The 17,655-nt window shown below is 57.1% G+C and overlaps 1 protein-coding gene across 2 annotated transcripts in view; it reads left to right on the top strand.

Annotated features, from left to right (window-relative positions):
- The window catches only part of KCNT1 (potassium sodium-activated channel subfamily T member 1), a 58,946-nt gene that overhangs the window by 6,542 nt on the left and 34,749 nt on the right, over positions 1–17,655 (top strand). Inside the window, exons 1-2 of one of the 2 annotated variants that reach the window (XM_027104317.1) lie at positions 10,579–10,733; positions 15,753–15,800. The exons of the other annotated variant lie outside the window; for it this stretch is intronic. Of the exons in view, the coding sequence (XP_026960118.1) occupies positions 10,579–10,733; positions 15,753–15,800 (203 nt within the window). Of the gene's footprint in view, positions 1–10,578; positions 10,734–15,752; positions 15,801–17,655 lie in introns of those variants that run through there. 2 annotated transcript variants of the gene reach the window in all.

Below are 17,655 nucleotides of genomic sequence, written 5' to 3'. Positions count from 1 at the left end.
CAGGAGAGGGGGTCTGCAGGAAAGAACCGCAGACCTACTGCAGTGCTTTGAAATGGTGTCCCCCAAATTCATGTCCACCTGGCACCTGGGAACGTGACCTTATTTGGCAATAGGGTCTTTGCAGGTGTAATTAAGGTAAAGATCTTGAGATGGGATGATCTTGGATTGAGGGTGGGCCCTACATCCGCTGACTGGTATCCTTGTAAGAAGAGAAACACACATAGGAGAAGCCTTGGGGAGACGGAGCAGAGACTGGGGTGACGTGGCCACAAGCCAGGGCCGCCTGGGGCCACCCGGAGCTGGAAGAAGCAGGAAGGACCCTCCCCTGGAGCCTCTGGGGCAGCACAGATTTTGTGTGGCATCTATGGGGCATCTCCTGAGACTCGTGTCTGCACTGGGGAGGCAGGAGGAGAGGAGGCGTCTCCCCTGAGAAGTCGGGGAGCCCCGGGTGGTGCCCATGAGGTGATCAGAGAGCCTGGGGGGAGTGGGGGAGTGCTCCTGGCTCTGGGTCTGCAGCCAGGGTAGAGCCCAGGGAGGGGGCAGCACATACGTGCCTTGGGGAAGACATTTCCCTGGTGGCCCCAACCTGTCCTTCTCGGCTGGTTTGTTTGGTCCAGGAATATTGTGTTGCATCTGGTTATTACGGTTCACTGACTCCTTTTAATCCAGAGTGGCTCCTACCAAGTGTGGCCTCCCCAGGTCCCCCACCCTAATCTCCAAGCCGGTAAAGATGGTGAACTGTCACCCCCAGGATCTCCTTATTTGGAAGTAGGGTCTTCAGAGGTCATTACATGAGCATGAGGTCATTAGGGTGGGCCCTAATCCAACATGATTAGTGACCTTTTTTTTTAACATTTATTTTTTATTGTTATTATTATCATTGGCTGCACCGCCTCTTAGTTGCGGCACGTGGGATCTTCATTGCTATGTGCAGGGTCTTGTAGTTGCAGCATGTGGGATCTAGTTCCCTGACCAGGGATCAAGCCCGGACCCCCTGCATTGGGAATGCGGAGTCTTAGCCACTGGACCACCAGGGAAGTCCCTACTGGTGACCTTTTAAAAAAGAGAAATCTGGAGACAGACCTGGAATGATCCTCCCTCACGGCCTCACAAGGAGCCAGCCTTGCTGACACCTTGATCTTGGACTTCTGGCCTCCAGAACTGGGAGAGGACGAATTTCTGTTGTTCAAGCCATCCAGACTGGGGTACTTTGTTACGTCAGCCATAGGAAGCTCATACCCATGGCAATTCTGCATTATAAGTAAGGTTACTAACCAGTTGGCTGAGTTAATCACCAGGAGGTTGGGCCCTTTCTGGTCACAGGGGCCCTTTGAAAGCAAGAGTGTTTTCCCTGGCTGGAAGTGGAAGAAAAGATTTGGGGCACAGGGGAATCTGACCCACGATTGCCACCTTAAAGGTGGAGGGGCCCAGGGATGGAGGGCAGCCTTTAGGGGCTGAGCATCCAACAGCCAGCAGGAAAGGGGAACCTCAGTCCTACAGCCGCCAGGAGCTGAATCCAGCCAACTGGATGAGCCTGGAGGCGGATTTTCCCCAGGGGTCCAGGTGGAAACTCAGCCCTGCTGATGCTGATTTCAGATGCGTGGGACCCTAAGCGAGACACCAAGCTAAGCTACACCCGGTCTTCTAACCTCGGCACTGCGAGTATATGTTGCTTTAAGCTGTGAAGTTGGCAATTTGTCACACAGCATAGGCAGCTGACACGCCAGGCCTCTGGTCCTACAGAATGTCCTGCCGTCTGTGTGTCTGGTTGCCTCTTGGTGGGTGGCTCAGCTTGTTGCTCCGCCTCCAGTATTCCTGTAAACTGGATGTTGGATCTGAAGGGCTCGTGGACGGAACTCAAATGTTTCAGGCAAGAGAAGGTTTTAAGTGCCACCACGGTCCCCATGTTGCCCCATGTCCTGGTTGTCCCTCCGTTAGAGATGGCCAGAGGGACACGATGGCTTAACGATGACAGCCCAGCCCTTGCACGGGGCAGTTGTGCGAGGTGATCCGTCGTCATACGACCATGCGTTCCCCCTCCTTGGTGCAGCTAAGGGTGGCAACCCCACCGGACGTCCTCCCTGACCCCACGTTCTGTGGCGGCTTGGACAAGCTCCCTTCCGGTTCTGCTCCACCCTCCTTGAGTATAAGCCACATTCTTCTTTAACTGGTGGTTTTCCTATATCAATGGGAGCTGGTTGTACACCCCGAAACATAATTCCTGCTGAGAAAGCAGGAAAACACGCTCAATCCTTTCCATTTAATTACCAGTTTTCAAAGTGTATTATAGCAGCCTCAAAGGATGACAGCTGAAGGTGTTTTTTCTGGACTACTCTTTCTGGGTTTCATGTATTGACTAATGGCGTTACATAGGTTCACCATGTGTGATGGACTGAGCAATGCCCCCCTCCCAAAGATGTACATGTCCTAATGCCTGGGACCTGCAAGTGTCTTAGGTGACGAGAGGGGCTTTGCAGATGTGTTGAAGTTAAGGATCTTGAGATGGGGAGACAGTCCTGGATCATCTGGGTGGACCCCATGGGATCACAGGTCTTTCTGAAGAGGGAGGTGGGAGGGCCAGAGTCAGTTTCTGTTTCTGAGTCTGTTTCTGTTTTGTTATGTTCATTCCTTTGTTTTATTTTTAGATTCTACATATAAGTGATAACACAGTATTTGCCTTTTTCTTTCTGAATTATTTCACTAAACATAATACCCTCCAGATCCATCCACGTTGCTGCAAATGGCAAAATTTCATTTTTTTTTTTAGGGCTGGCTAGTATTCCATTGTATTTATACATACGTCTTCTTTATCTTTTCATTTGTTGATGGACACTTAGGTTGCTTCCATATTGTGGCAATTGTAAATAATGCTGCTATGAACATTGGGTTGCGTGTATCTTTTTGAATTAGTGTTTTCAAGGATTGGGGGGATATATACCCAGGAGAATGGGATTGTTGGATCATATGGTAGTTCTATTTTCACCTTCTTGAGGAAGCTCCATACTGTTTTCCACAGTGGCTGCACCAATTTACATTCCCAACAACAGTATTCTAGGGCTCCCTTTTATCCACATCCTCGCCCACATTTGTTAATTGTGGTCTTTTTGATGTTAGCCATTCTGATAGGTGTGACTTGATATCTCATTGTGGTTTTGATTTGCATTTCTCTGACGACTGGTGATGTTGAGCTTTTCATGTACCTGTTGGCCATCTGTATGCCTTCTTTGGAAAAATGTCTGTTCAGGTCTTCTGCCCATTTTTTAATCCAGTTGTTTGCTTTTTTGTTATTGAGTTGTATGAGCTCTTTATGTACTTTGAGTATTAACTCCTTATTGGTCATATCATTTGCAAATATTTTCTCCCATTTGGTAGGTTGTCTTTTCGTTTTGTTGGTGGTTTCCTTTGCTGTGCAAAAGCTTTTAGTTTAATTTGGTCTCATTTGTTTACTTTTGTTTTTGTTTACTTTGCCTTGGGAGACAAATCCAAAAATATATCGCTGCGACTTATGTCAGAGAGTGTTCTGCCTTTGTTTTCTTCTAGGTTTTATGTTTTCAGGGCTTACATTTAGGTCTTTAATCCATTTTGAATTTTTGTTTAATATGGTGTTAGAGAGCATTTTAATTTCATTCTTTTACCTGTAGCTGTCCAGTTTTCCCAGCACCACTGGGAAAGAGACTGTCTTTTCTGCATTGTATATTCTTGCCTCCTCTGTCACAGATTGACCGACCATAAGTGTGTGGGTTTATTTCTGAGCTCTCTATTCTGTTCTGTTGATCTATATTTCTGTTTTTGTGCCAGTACCATACTGTTGTGATTACAATAGCTTTGTAGTATAGTCTGAAGTCAGGAAGCATGATACCTCCAGCTTTGTTCTTCTTTCTCAAGATTGCTTTGGCCAGTCAGGAGCTTTTGTGTTTCCATACAAGTTTTAGAATTATTTGTCCTAGTTCTGTGAAAAATGCCATTGGTATTTTGACAGGGATTGCATTGAATCTGTAGATTGCTTTGAGTAGTATGGTCATTTAAACAATATTAATTTTTCCAATCCATGAGCATGATATATCTTGACCTCTGTGTCATTTTCAGTTCCTTTCATCAGTGTCTTACAGTTTTCTTACAGATCTTTTACTTCTTTAGTTAGATTTATTCCTAGGTATTTTTTTTTTGATGTGATGGTAAACAGGATTTTTTTTAACTTCTCTTTCTGATAGTTTGCTGTTAGTGTATAGAAGTACAACACATTTCTGTATATTAATTTTGTGTCCTGCAATGTTACCAAATTCATTGATTAGCTCTAGCAGTTTTCTGGTGGCATCTTTAGGATTTTCTATGTATAGTATCATGTCACCTGCAAACAGTGACAGTTTTACTTCTTCCTTTCCAATTTGGATTTCTTTTTCTTGTCTGAGTGCTGTGGCTAGAACTCCCAATATTGTGTTTAATAGCAGCGGCAAGAATGGACATCCTTGTCTTGTTCCTGATCTTAGAGGAAATGCTTTCAGCTTTTCACCATTGACTATGTTGTTAATTGTGGACTTGTCATATGTGGCCTTTATTATGTTGAGGTTTGTTTCCTGTATACCCACTTTGCTGAGAGTTTTTAACATGAAAATATGTTGAATTTTGTCAAAAGGTTTTTTTGCATCTGTTGAGATGATCATATGGTTAGTATTCTTCAATTGGTTAATGTGGTGTATCACATTGATTGATTTGTGGCTATTGGACCATCCTTGCATCCCTGGGATGAATCCCACTTGATCATGGTGTATGATCTTTTTAATGTATTATTAAATTCAGTTTGGTAATATTTTGTTGAGTATATTTGCATCTTTGTTCATCAGTGATATTAACCTGTAATTTTCTTTCTTTTGTAATTTTCTTTTTTTTGATATCTTCATCTTGTTTTGGTTTCAGGGTGATGCTGGCCTCATAGAATGAGTTTGGAAGCATTCCTTCCTCTGCAATTTTCTAGAATAGTTTGAGAAGGGTAGGTGTTAACTCTTCTCTAGTGGTTTGGTAGAAGTCGCCCGTGAAGCTGTCTGGTCCTGGACTTTTGTTTGCGGGAGATTTTTACTACTGATTCAATTTCATTACTGGTAATTGGTCTGTTCCTATTTTCTATTTCTTCCTGGTTCAGTCTTGGGAGATTGTGCATTTCTAGGAATTTGTCCATTTCTTCTAGGTTGTCCATTTTATTGGCATATAACTGTTTGTAGTAATCTCTTATGACCTTTTGTGTTTCCGTGGTATCAGCTGTAACTTCTTTTTCATTTCAAATTTTATTGATTTGGACCCTCCCTCTTCTTTTCTTGGTTATCTATCTTCTTTACCTTTGCAAAGAACCAGCTCTCAGTTTCAGTGATCTTTTCTATTGATTTTTTTACTCTCTACTTCATTTATTTCTGCTTTGATTTTTATGATTTCTTTCCTTCTATTAGCTTTGGGTTTTGTTTGCTCTTCTTTTTCTGGTTCCTTTAGGTGTAAAGTTTGGTTGTTTATTTGAGATTTTTCTTATTTCCTCACATAGGCTTGTATCACTATCACTATAAACGTCCCTCTTAGAACTGCTTTTGTTGCATCCCACAGATTTTGGATCATTGTGTTTCCATTTTCATTTGTCCCCAGGTATGTTTCTATTTTCTTCTTTAATTTCTTCAGTGATCCATTCGTTGTTCAGTAGCATATTGTTTAGCCTCCACGTGTTTGTGGTTTTTGCAGGTTTTTTCCTAGTTTCATAGTGTTGTGGTTGGGAAAGATGTTCGATATGATTTCAGTTTTCTTAAATTCACTGAGACTTGTTTTGTGGCCTAGCATGTGATCGATCCTGGAGAATATTCCATATGCACTTGAAAAGAATGTGTATTCTGCTGCTTTGGGATGAGTCATTCTCTCTCTCTCTCTCTCTCTCTCTCTATATATATATATATATATATAAACTCCACCTGGTCTAATGTGTCATTTAAGACCAGTGGTGTTTCCTTACTGATTTTCTGTCTGGATTGTCTGATCCATTGATTTAAGTGGGGTGTTAAAGTCCCCTATTATTATTGTGCTACTGTCAATTTCTCCCGTTGTGTCTATTAATGTTTGTTTTATGTGTTTAGGTGCTCCTTTGTTGAGTGCATATATATTTATAATTGTTATATATTCTTCTTGTATTGATCCCTTGATCATTATGTAATGCCCTTCTTTGCTTCTTGTTACAGTCTTTGTCTTTAAGTACAGTAAGCATATTCTTTTTTTTTTTTTTTTTTGCGGTACGCAGACCTCTCACTGCCGTGGCCTCTCCCGTTGCGGAGCACAGGCTCCGTACGTGCAGGCTCAGCGGCCATGGCTCACGGGCCCAGCCGCTCCGCGGCATGTGGGATCTTCCCGGACCGGGGCACGAACCCGTGTCCCCTGCAGCGGCAGGCGGACTCCCAACCACTGCGCCACCAGGGAAGCCCAAGCATATACTTAATGTGCAACCATCACCACCACCCATCTCTTTCATCTTCCCAAACCAAAGTTCTGTCCCCATTAAACATTCACTCCCCGTCCCCTCCCCCAGCCCCTGCAGCCAGCTTGCTCTACCCTTCACTTGGTTTGCACTGTCTGTCTTATTGCCTGAAGAATTCTTTCGTTATCCTTTAAGCCCAGTAGATTAATGGAATCAATATCTGGGTGTGGCACATCCTGCACCTTATTTTCCTGGAACTCTTTCATCATTATATTGCTCAGTACTTTCTGAATATGTTTTAAGTACTTAAAACAGGTTGGGGCCTCTATCCAGGGCACAAGCAGTTCTTCGCGTGAGTGTTCCCACAGCTCTCAGCTCCTGTCTGCTCCGCATCTGCTGCTGTGCCAGCGGGGCCATCCCTCTGTCAGTAACTCCATTTTCAGTCACATCTTTTCTGGATTGGGTGCATTAGTGATTCCACGTGATTCAGTGTTGGGGCTCTCGGTTTGTCTCCAAACTTCTGTCATCTCCCTGTTTCCCTCACTCTGTTGAGACACCGACATATCTCATTTTTGAGCTTGTCCCTGTCCAGTGGGTTTAGTGCTTGAAGCCTGTTTAGGGAATTCCTTCTGCTCCTAGTCATGTTTTATTGTTGGCCGGCTTCTTTGTCTTATGAAGTCCATCCTCTCTTTATCCCCCTTTTTCTCTTCTCTCTCTCCCTTCCTTCCTTCCTTTTAAAAAAATTGTTTATTTGAATTGTGGTAAAATATACCAGAAACGTACCGTCTGAACCACTTGAAGCGCACAGCTCAGTGGCTTTCAGCACATTGGCATTGTTGTGTAACCATCACCGCATCCGTCTCCAGATCTCTCCCATCTTCCCAAACTGAAGCTCTGTCCCCATTCGGCACTAACTCCGTCTCCCAGCTCCTGGCCCCCACCATCTCCTTTCTGTCTCTATGGGTTTGACTCTTCGAGGTCCCTCAGATAAGTGGATCCTACGGGATTTGTCCTTTTGCGACGGGCTTATTTCTTTTTTTTTTTAATTTAATTTTATTTTTTAATTAATTTATTTGGTGGCACCAGGTCTTAGTTGCGGTAGGTGGGCCCCTTAGTTGTGGCTCACAGGCTTCTTAGTTGCGGCACATGGGCTCCTTAGTTGCAGCCAGCCTGCCCCGCCCCCACCCAGCCAGCAGTCCCCACACACAGAATGGCACAGGGCTGCTGTGTGGCAGGAATGAAGCCCTTTGGAAGAAGGTGCAAGTGCTTGAGCAAAAGGAGCAGTCGACCTTCCTGCCTGTCCCCTACCCCACCACACACAGCCGTGGGGTCTGAGTCTGCCTGAGCCCCGTGGGAGCGAGCCGTGCTGGGACTCCTCAGGGCCTGGGTCCGCTCTCCCTGCCTCGCCTCACGTGGGAGCGTCCAGCCTGCCCACTGGACACTCCTCACAGTGCCCTGGGGATGCAGAGCCGTGGGCCACTGGCCCCCCCAGGAGGGCTGTCTGTCCTCCCCCCACAGGAAGATACCACTAGACTCGGGATCATAGAAGTGGACCACTGTTTTCAAAATAAATCAAACCTCACCTAAATGATGCAGCAGCCAGTTGAAAGGCCTCCCCCAGCCCACTCCCAGACGTAACCACCACACATCAGCCTGTATTTGTCATTAGATCCCGCCACACAAAATGTTGGACATCCTGCCCCTGTCACCTGATCTGACCCTGGACCTCAGACACCATCGGGACCTGCCAACCCACTGCATTCTCAAAACCCAGAACGGGAAAGACACAGCACTCAGGGTGGGATGCGCTAGACACGCTGAGCCTTCCCCGTGGGTGGATGTGAGGCGTTTGCCATCCTGTGCCCTTACAGATGGCGCTCCCACGAGCATTCTGAGATGGGCTGCCATTCGCTGCCATTGCTCAAGGAAATCAAGTCCTGGTCTCTTCGTGGACCCTAGAGTCTCAAGGAGCCCCTCTCACAGCTTCCTGGGGTGCACAGGTGAACGTCCCTGATGGTCTATTGCGTGTGTGTTACCGACCAGGGCTCTTGGCCCCCTTAATCAATAGAAATTGATCAGAGGCCACATCAGAAATTCAGGCAAGACTTTATTGGGGGCCCTGCTGCTGTAGTGGGGAGCGTGAACAAGTAATAGGTTCCCTTGCTCCCTCACTGAGTGGTGGGGGCGTCTGGTTCCTTATATGGGGTGAGGGTAGGGATGTGTCCAGGGGTCGGGCCGGAGGGGTGGCTTAGGAGGTCTGCCCACCCCTTGGTGGTGTGTGCGAGGGTCTCGCGCAGTACCCTGCTTTTGCTCCCAGCTCTTCAGAAGTGGCAGTTGGGGTTTCTGTCTCTTTGTATCTTGTTGTCCAGAATTTGCCCCACCTGCGCATGTACGCAGTTATTTTTAGTCCCTTATCGATTCTTTGTATTTCGTTGCTCGAAGAGATGTTTGTTTCGGTGCAAGCACTGCAGCAAAGGGTCCCAGGTCTCAGCCTGTCTCGCGTGGACACACATACAGAGGGGCCTCAGCGTGGCCCCGCAGATGGCGCTGCCCGTGCCCGCGGTGCTGCATGCGTCTCGCTCACCAGCAGGCCCGAGGCACTTCCAGCCCTCCCTCTTTTGCAGGCGCTCTATGCCTCTCTCTCCATGGGAAGGGTAGGGAATGGCTGACAGAGGCTTGCCCCCCTCTGCCCAGGGCGGGCAGGGGCCTCCCAGTGCTTGGCCAGTACGAACACCTCGGCAGGTATGGGACAGGATGGGACGTAGAAGGCGGTCGGGGGAAATGCACTATGAGTGTTTGCTGACGCCACCGAATGGCTTTATCCCGACAAGGCAATGTCTGGGGAGGGGCCAGGCCAGGGGCTGGGTGTACTGAGGCCCACCTTCCTTCTGCAGACCTCTGCAAGCACCGGGCCCTGGTGGTTGGCTGGGTCACAAGTGGGGTGAAGACATAGAGGTAGGCAGGCTGGCCAAGCTGCAGGCTCCGGTCTGGCATCAGGGTTTGGACACGTTGGCAGGGCCTGGAGCCCCCCGGCAGCCTGGACGGTTGTCGTCTGAGCCCCCCTGCGCCCAGCTGGGCTGCAGGGCAGCCAACCCACAGCCTTGGTTCTCCCAGCGCCAACACCTGACGGCCGTTACCTAGGCGAGTCACCTCAGGCCTCCCTCTCTGTGAAAATGGAAGGAATTGGGCAGAAAAGCCACACAGTGCGGCAACAGGGAGCAGAGGCTCGGTCGGCTGGCCCCGCGTGGCAGACCTCGCTCCACGGCTTCCTGTCTGGTCTCCTGGGGAAGGTACTTCTCCCTCCCTCAGTGCCTTGGTTTCCCCACTTTGCAAACGGACAGAAATCTGCACACTTCCTCAAGCTGTCTGTATTCAGTGAGAGGCTCCGAGCTCGCCCAGCAGGGCGTCGGGCGCAGACTGGGCTCCAGGAAGTAGCTGGCTCATCCGCGGCTGGGGTCTCACGCCTGGCACGGAGCTGAGCCTGGTATGCGGGCACCGGTAAACGAGTACCCCCGTGGACTCCCAGAAAGCTCTGGGGGGAAGGAGGTGGGGGAAAGGGCGACCCCTGAGTGCCTGCGGTTGGGAGGACAGACAGCGATGTCCCACCTGACCCAGGGGCTGGACCCACCCAACCTGGGCAGCAGGGGTAAGGGCTGGCAGGTGCGCGTGGCTCTGGGCTGGCCAACTAGAGCCCCACCCGCGTCCCCAGAACCCACAGGCCGGCTGAGGCTCCCCTCTCCAGCGGCCTCCGCCTGCGGAGGTGACCGGCCGAGAGCCACCGGCTGTCACCGTGCTACTATCCCTCCCCTCCTCCCAGCGCCGTGACCGTCAGCATGACTATTACTACTACTTCCGTTGTAAGGCAGCCCCTCGAAGCCTGGGACGCCAAGACCCTCTCCCACGTGGCGCGTCCTCTGGGCACCCAGCCTCCGGGGTGGGGAGGCGGCCGAGCCTGGGCGCCCCCGGGCCGCGGCGGGAGGGAGCCCGGCCGCCCCCAGTTTCCCAGCCCCCCTCGGCCGTTCCACTGCGGCGGAGGCGCGGGGAAGGCGGGGCGGCGCGCGGAGATGGTAGCGCCCGCTCCCCTGCCGCCACCCGCCGCCTGCCGCCCGCCGCCCAACGCCGCCGTGCGCTCCGACAGGATGGCGCGGGCCAAGCTGCCGCGCTCGCCGTCCGAGGGCAAGGCGGGCCCGGGGGGCGCCCCGGCCGGCGCCTCGGCCCCCGAGGAGCCGCACGGGCTCAGCCCGCTGCTGCCGGCCCGCGGCGGGGGCTCAGTAGGCAGCGACGTGGGCCAGAGGTAGGGGCGGGGGCGCGGGGCGCCGCGGGAGGGGCTTTGCATCTCTGCGCTCGCATCCCGCACGGGCTCCGCTCGGCTGCACCTGCCGCGCTGCCTGCAGCCCCGGGAAGGGAGGGACGGCCGAGGTCTCCCTCGGGACCCCCAGCCAAGCGCCCCAACCGCTCTGTGTGTCTCCAGCCCGCCTCGGGGAGCCTGTGGGACCCCTGCTCCCTTCTGCTCTGAGAGGCTGAGCACAGAGGGCCTGCAGATAAGACCGGAGGGAAGAAAGGCAGTGGGGACCTGGGCGCTGTGCCAGGTGGCTTGGTGACCACTGCCCGAGCCCTGCCCCACTGGAGGCCACACTCTTGTTGGTTCCAGCAGCCACTTGGGGGGAAGCAGGGCCAGCATCTGTGTCCTGCTTCAGAGGTGAGCAGCTGCATAGCAGATGGGAGCTGGGGTGTATCAGGGCTCAGGCTCCCTGGGGCTGGTGCCTGGAGCCAGTGGCAGCTGAGGTGCAGCAGGCTGGTTCCCCAGCCAGGCAGGGGCAGTGCCAACCCCTGTCCGGCCCCTCCTTGAGGCCCGGTGCAGGACGACAGCCTATTTCACAGATGCGGGCGCTGAGGCTCGGTCTGCAGGGCTAATGCAGGGCCACCCCTGCCCTGTGCCAGGAGCCCTTCTAGATGCTGCGGGGGAAACCGAGATGAATCAGACCCAGTGGTGTGGGCACATGTCGTGGGCGCGGAAACCTGTGCCTGGTAGAGGGAGGTGCAGGCTGGGCCGGGACAGGGAGAGCGGGGCTTCCTGGGGCGCTCGCCCTTCGCGGGGGAGCACAGGGAGATGGGCAGGGGCTTCCAGGCAGAGGAAACAGCCAGGGCCAAAGCCTGGGGCGGTTGGGGGAGGCGCTGTGCCGTGTCAGGGTTGGGGCGAGGGGTTGGCAGAGACTCAGCCTGGCAGATGGCAGACCAAGAGTGCCTGGGGAGCCTCCCCCCGCCCCTCCTGCTGGCCACATGCCCTCTGGGCCCCTCCCCACCCTCAAACCCCATTTCCTGCTCCTTGGCCGCCCCTGGGGGCCACTGCCCAGCGGTCATTCCCATTTGCCGGAGGAGACTGCTAAGGCTGGAGATTGAGTGCCTCTAACGGGCACGCCTGGTGGCCTCACGCAGCTGATGGGCAGCCCCTGGGCAGGAGGGAGGCAAGGGCCGGCCAAGGCCCTGGAGACCAGGTTCCTCTCTTCTCCATCCTCTTCCTGCAGGCAGTGCAGGGACAGAGGCATGGCAGGTCTTGTCCAGGCTGCATCTGAACCCGCAGTGCAGCATGGGAGCTGTGGTGGCAGGGACACCTCCTCCAGGGAGCCCTCCTCCCATACCCACCCCTGCCACCCCCAGTCCTGTGCTGATGACCCTTCATGTGAGCAGCCTCACTCAGTCCCCCTGCAGCCCCTGAGGTTCAGGGTCCTCATCAGCCTCCTTCTGCAGAGTAGAGGGAGTGTCTGCAGCTGCATCGCTGGCCCAGCAGCACCAAGGGCTGGCGCCTGCAGCTTCCTCTCCCCAAGCGTTAGATGCACACTGTGGAGTTTGCTCTGGACGGGAGTAGGGAGCCATGGCAGGTTTCAGAGCAGGGGAGGACTTGCAGGCTTTGTTCCTTAGGAACACGAGTCTGATAGAGATTACAGTAAGACCAGAGCCGGCAGGTGGTTGCCCTCTGCCGGAGGGAGCCTGTGGCCGCAGCTCCTGCGGCTGCCCGCGTCCTGCACGCGCCTTCTGGAGCCAGCCGGGGGCAGGGCTCGCTGGGCCACGAGGCCTCGTCCCTGCCCAGGGCGCCCCCCCCACCTGCCCCTGAAGCACTGCACCCCCATCTCCTGGACGCTGTGGGGGGATCGTTAGAAACGTGACCGGGGTGTGGGGGGGTGATAAGGACCATCGCTTGAGAGCTTTGGAGCTGAAGAGCCAGTGAGGGAGAGGCTGGCCATGTAGTGAACCCTCCCGGGGGGTCACGGCTGGGCTAGGGCCCCTTCATGCCCCCAGCGACCCTGGGGCTGAGCGGTCTTGCCCCCAGGGGTGCTGCCGTGTAGCCTCACATCTGCTGGGGGGCCCCAGCGCAGTCCCCCACCTCCTACCGAGTCTTCAGGAGTCCAGCCACGGGTCGGGGCCAGGGACGGCAAAGCTGGCCTGCATGGACTGGGGCCCGAGTTCGGGGGCCCCACTGGTGGCAGGGGGGGTGCTTTCGGCCCTGGACGTGGGCTGCCCCCTGGCCTTTGAGAGACGAGTCCTTGGGCCCCAACAGCTGTGTGTGGGAGGAGGGGCCCCAGGAGCCAGAATGGGGTGAGGGTGCCAAGGCCCGGAGCTGTCGCCCAGGGGCCAGCAGGAGAGCAGGGCAGGGCAGGGCAGTGTGCTGGCTTTTGGGGGCACCCCTGCAGAGCCCCAGGCTGGTGGGGACAGAACCACTGGAAGGTGTAGGCAGGAGGTTTCCAGGCACAGCTCAGGTCCTAGCCGGGTGCCAGGTGTGCTGACCTGGAAGGAAGAGGGATGCAGAGGGGTGGGACAGCTGGGGCAGGTGAGGCAAGAGAGGAAGGGCCTGCTTACTTAGCAGGCCCCGCCCCCTGGGTTTGGGTTGTGTCCCAAGTGAGGGGCTCACTGGTGGCTCGCTGGAGGGGACGTGGGGGTAGCCGGGAAGGCATGGCAGGGGCCCTGGTGAGAAGGAGCGGGCTGCAGAAGGATCTAGGAGGCAGAATTCTGGGGTCTGAGAGTTGTGGGGAGTCATGGCAGGGAATGGGGAGCGCTCTGTGGACGGCTGAGTTTGGGGTACCTAGAGGCACGGCCACGGCGAGAAGTCCGGGAGGCAGAGCCCAGGCCGGGGAGTGGGGACCCTTGTGTGGGTGTGGCTTTGGATGGGGCCACACGGGCAAGGGGAGGAGTGGAAGCCAGAGGCCAGGATGAGCTCTGAGGACCCGCCGGAGGCCGCGCGCAGAGGTCAAGGGAACTCCACGGCAGGAAGAGGGTCCCCGGGGAGGGGAGGCAGGAGGACCTGGACGGGGGAGTGGGAGGCCGTCAGGAGGCCAGGCCTAGAAGCCGGGCCAGGAGGCTGTCTTCGCCCTCCCCAGGGGTAGTTTCAGGGGCGGAGCTCACCAACCCTGGACCCTCACCCGGAGGGGACATCCAAGGAGGGGCTCGCTCAGAGCTGGGTTGACGAGAAGGTTTGTGGGGAGAGAGGGGGAGCTCCAGCCGCGGGGTCTTCGTGCAAAGGCCCACAGGTGGGGTGGGGCCTTGGGGGCGGGGTGCAGTCAGGGGTGGGGCCTGGGCGGGGCCAGTGCGGCTGCTGCAGGGCCTGGGCGGGGGTTGAAATCGCCCGGAGACCCGGGCGGCAGCTTCAGAGAGTGGCCGCTGCGGGGCGCCCGTACACCCAGGGCCCTGACTCAGGGCGGCCCCTCTGAGCCTGGCTGCCCACCAAGGACGCGCGGGGGCGGCGGCGGTCAGGCCCCGCCTTTGCAGAGCCCTGGGGCCGTCTGTGGACTGCGGGGGGCCGGGGAGGGCAGGAAGCAAGGGCTGCAGGGAACACCGGCTTGGCCAGCCCAGGACCAGCTGTGCACTTTGCTCTGGGGGCCCGAGCCCGCCCTCCCCGCGTGCTCTGAGCCCAACGCGTGGCCGCCTCCTCCAGCTCCGGCTCCCCCTCGGGCGGCTCCAGCGCGGCCCTGCCCTCGTGCTGTTCTCCCCAGGACCCTCGGGCCTCCCCCGCCCCTCCTCCCCTGCAGATCTGCACTTTCATGTGCCCGCCCCCTCCAGAAACAGGGCGAGTCTCCCTCTCCCGACCTGTCCTCTCCTGCCGGCGCCCCTCACCCGCTCTCAGCAAGTTCCTGGTCCGCTGTGACCGGCTCTGGTCCTGCCAGGTTCCTGCCACCCTGGGTGCAGCTGTCGCCCAACTCAGCACTGGGGGCAGCGCCCAGGCCAGAGGGAACCTGAGCTGGATAAACACGCAGAATCTGGGCCCAGTTAAGCCCAGGTTTCCCCTGCTCTCTGCAGCGCCCAGCCCCACACCACACCCGCCCAAGACCTCACCCGCCGGGGCGCCAGGAGCTGTAGGCCGGGGGTCCCACCCAGAGGGCCCTGCACAGGCAGGCAGGCAGGCCGCTCCCCCCTCCCCGCCTGTGGTCTTAGGGAGGCAGTGGTCCTCTCTGAACCTTGGTTTCCCCTTCTGGAAGATGTTTGCTTTAAGAATTGAAAGAGAGGCCCCGTGAAGCCCTCTGCGGAGAAGCAGGCCCCAGGTGGGTGCGTCACCAGCAAAGAGCAGACCCTCTGTGCCCGCCTCCCTACTCCGCCCCAACACGGGCAGTCTGGCAGCTCCCACCAGCCTCTTCCTCCCAGCCTCCCTCCCAGGTCGGCACAGGCCACGCCCACCTTGGTGTCATCTGGCTGTGGTCAGTCTGGTAGAGCCCTAGGCCAGGCCGCCCAAAGGGCAGCAGGTGTGTGTTGCTGGCCCAGTAGAGGGGTTGCCCCTGGGGGTCCCTAAAAGCACTGGCCTGCCTTGTCACCCAGGAAGCCGAGGGGCAGGGCAGGGGGTGCAGTGGCCTGTAGAGGGCGGGGGAGCCCAGCAGAGGTCATCCAGCCAGTGGCCCTGTGTGGGGCCCGCCTCTTGCGGCCATCAGCTTCCTGGGTGTCAGAGGGTGGCTGACGGTGCTGCTTCCTGGACACCGGGGTCACGCAGGGCCTGGGGCGGGCTTAGTGCCGAACAGTGCGGTAAGCCCTCGCCAGACCTGCGGTCCTGCCGCTCGCCTGGCCACAGGCGGGTGCCCATCCCGCGTGCGGTCTCCCAGGTCTAGCGGTCACCCCGTCCCGCCGTATGCCGCACTGCCACGCGCACTGTGCCGCTGTGCGGGTGCCGAGGGCACCAGGCCCAGTCGGGAGTGTGCGCACGGGCGCACCCCTGCTTCCCTCGGACCCTGCCCGCGTCCTCCCTATGTGTCCCTGCCCACACCTGGTCCAGGAGCCCAGGCCCTCTGTCTGTCCATCCGTCCGCGTTGATGTGTCCACTCCATTCCGTCCCCAGGCTTCACCTGGAAGATTTCAGCCTGGACTCCTCTCCGTCTCAGGAAGTGCTTGGCTCACAGGTGGCCTCCCAGCCCCTGGCAGGCCCGGGGAGGGAGGGCAGCTCAAGCCGTGCCAGCCCAGGGGGGAGGGCCCGCTCCGGCCACAGCATCTGCCCTGCAGCCGGGTGGGAGCGGGGACACGGCCGCTGCTGCTGGGCCTCGGGTGGCGCTTCCTGGGGCGGAGCCTGGGGGTAGGAGACGGGGGCGTCCGGAGGCGAACACCCCACAGGTTGTGACCACAGCCCTCGGGAGGGAGCAGGGACCCTTGCCGTGGTGCCTACGTGGGGACAGGCGTACAGGTGACCGCTGGTGACCGTCCGGACCCACAGGCACCTGGCTCAGCTGCCCCACCGTGAGCCCTGCCAGGCTTTTCCTGGCATCAGCCAGGATTTAGGTCAAGCAGAGGGTGCTTTGAGGTCGGGGTACCCAAGCGCCCTCAGCAGCCCCATTGGGGGCGTTCCTGGGAAAGAGCCCCCCACATGCTCACACCCACGGCGTCCAGTGTGGCCACCGACTGGGGCCTGGTTTTTAGTCTCGTTAATTAACACCGTCGACATTGGCCACCACCGCGCGCACAGGGCTTCCCCGCGCCGCCCCCTGCAGCCCGAGGCTTTGCGCTGTTACGCCGCCGGCAGGAGCCTGGGAGCTGCCCTGGGCCTCAGCCCCCCAGCGGTGGTGCGGTGGGTAACAGGAAGGGGGAGGTACCTCCTCCACCGCAGGGCTCTCCCAGCCCCACCAGGAGCGGGTCTGAGACCGTGGGAGGATGTGGACGATTGCGGCCACCTGAGGGGCCGAGGCTGGGGTCCTGCTGCCCCAGAATTGCATTGTCACGGGCAAAGCAAACGTCCCTGGGCCCTCGGAGGCCCAAGGAGGCTCACCAGGGCCCCTGACCGAGCCAAGGCGCCAGTACAAGGACACTCTCTTGGACTGGGGAGGCCCAGGACGGCGCCGTCTGTTGGTTTGAGAGGTCACCCGGAGCCTTTGCACCAGGAGGGCCGAGTGGCAGAGGGGAGGCGCGTGGCCGTGGGCTGACGTGGGACGGCGGGCGGCCTGTGCCCCAGCCTGTTCCGTGGGAGTAGCTGCAGGAGAGCCTGTGCCCCCGATGCCCCCACAGGCGAGGCTGCAGCTGGGGCAGAGCAGCCCGTCCGCAGCCCGTCCGCCTGAGGGCCCCACCTCCAAACCCAACCCAGCCCGGCTCCTTGCCCGCCCACCCTGGGACCTGCCACTGCCCGGGAGCAGGGCAGGTCAGGGGCTCTGCCCGTTCGCAGAGTAGCCGCGGCCTCGGCCTTGGCAGTTGGGCCCCGGCCCTGCTCTTCCATCTCGCCCGGGGCTCCGTGGCCTCCTGCGTGGAGCTCCCGGGCACCTGCTGGAGAGCCACCGGCACACAGCAGTAGACCGGGAAGAAGGCTGCCAGACGTCGGCCCCTTGTGAGTTCAAGGCTGGCACGACCGGGTGGGTGGGCCTCCCCACAGCCGTGTGCCTGGTGTCCCACCGGGACCGGCCGCCCGGCCCTGCGTTTGCCGCTTCCCGGCACAGGCCATCTGTGCCAGAGCTCCCTGCTGGGAATCCCTGGAAGGCCACGCCCGCAGCCTGCCGGTCAGCTGCCGGTCAGCAGGGAGAGCTGCAGCCCCTTCTTCCACCTGCCCTCGCCTGGCAGGTCCGGTCCTGGTTGGGGGTGGGGTGGGTGGAGTTCAAGCTGCTCTGCCGGCACGAGGGGGCCTCCTCTGGGCCACCCCAGCGTGGGCAAGGCCCTGCACACCGGCAGTGAACGCAAGCCGAGTGGGGATAGGCCACGGCCGCCTGCTGAGACCTGACTCCTATGCCCCTGAAACTCGGAGACCCAGGGAGTCCAGAGCCCTGTCT

The sequence above is a fragment of the Aethalodelphis obliquidens genome, unplaced genomic scaffold (genome assembly GCF_003676395.1).
Source record: "Aethalodelphis obliquidens isolate GAN/ISIS:26980383/991018 unplaced genomic scaffold, ASM367639v1 scaffold7, whole genome shotgun sequence".
Taxonomy (NCBI): domain Eukaryota; kingdom Metazoa; phylum Chordata; class Mammalia; order Artiodactyla; family Delphinidae; genus Aethalodelphis; species Aethalodelphis obliquidens.
The sequence above is the reverse complement of the archived record's forward strand: the minus strand, read 5'-3'. Positions and strand labels throughout refer to the sequence as shown.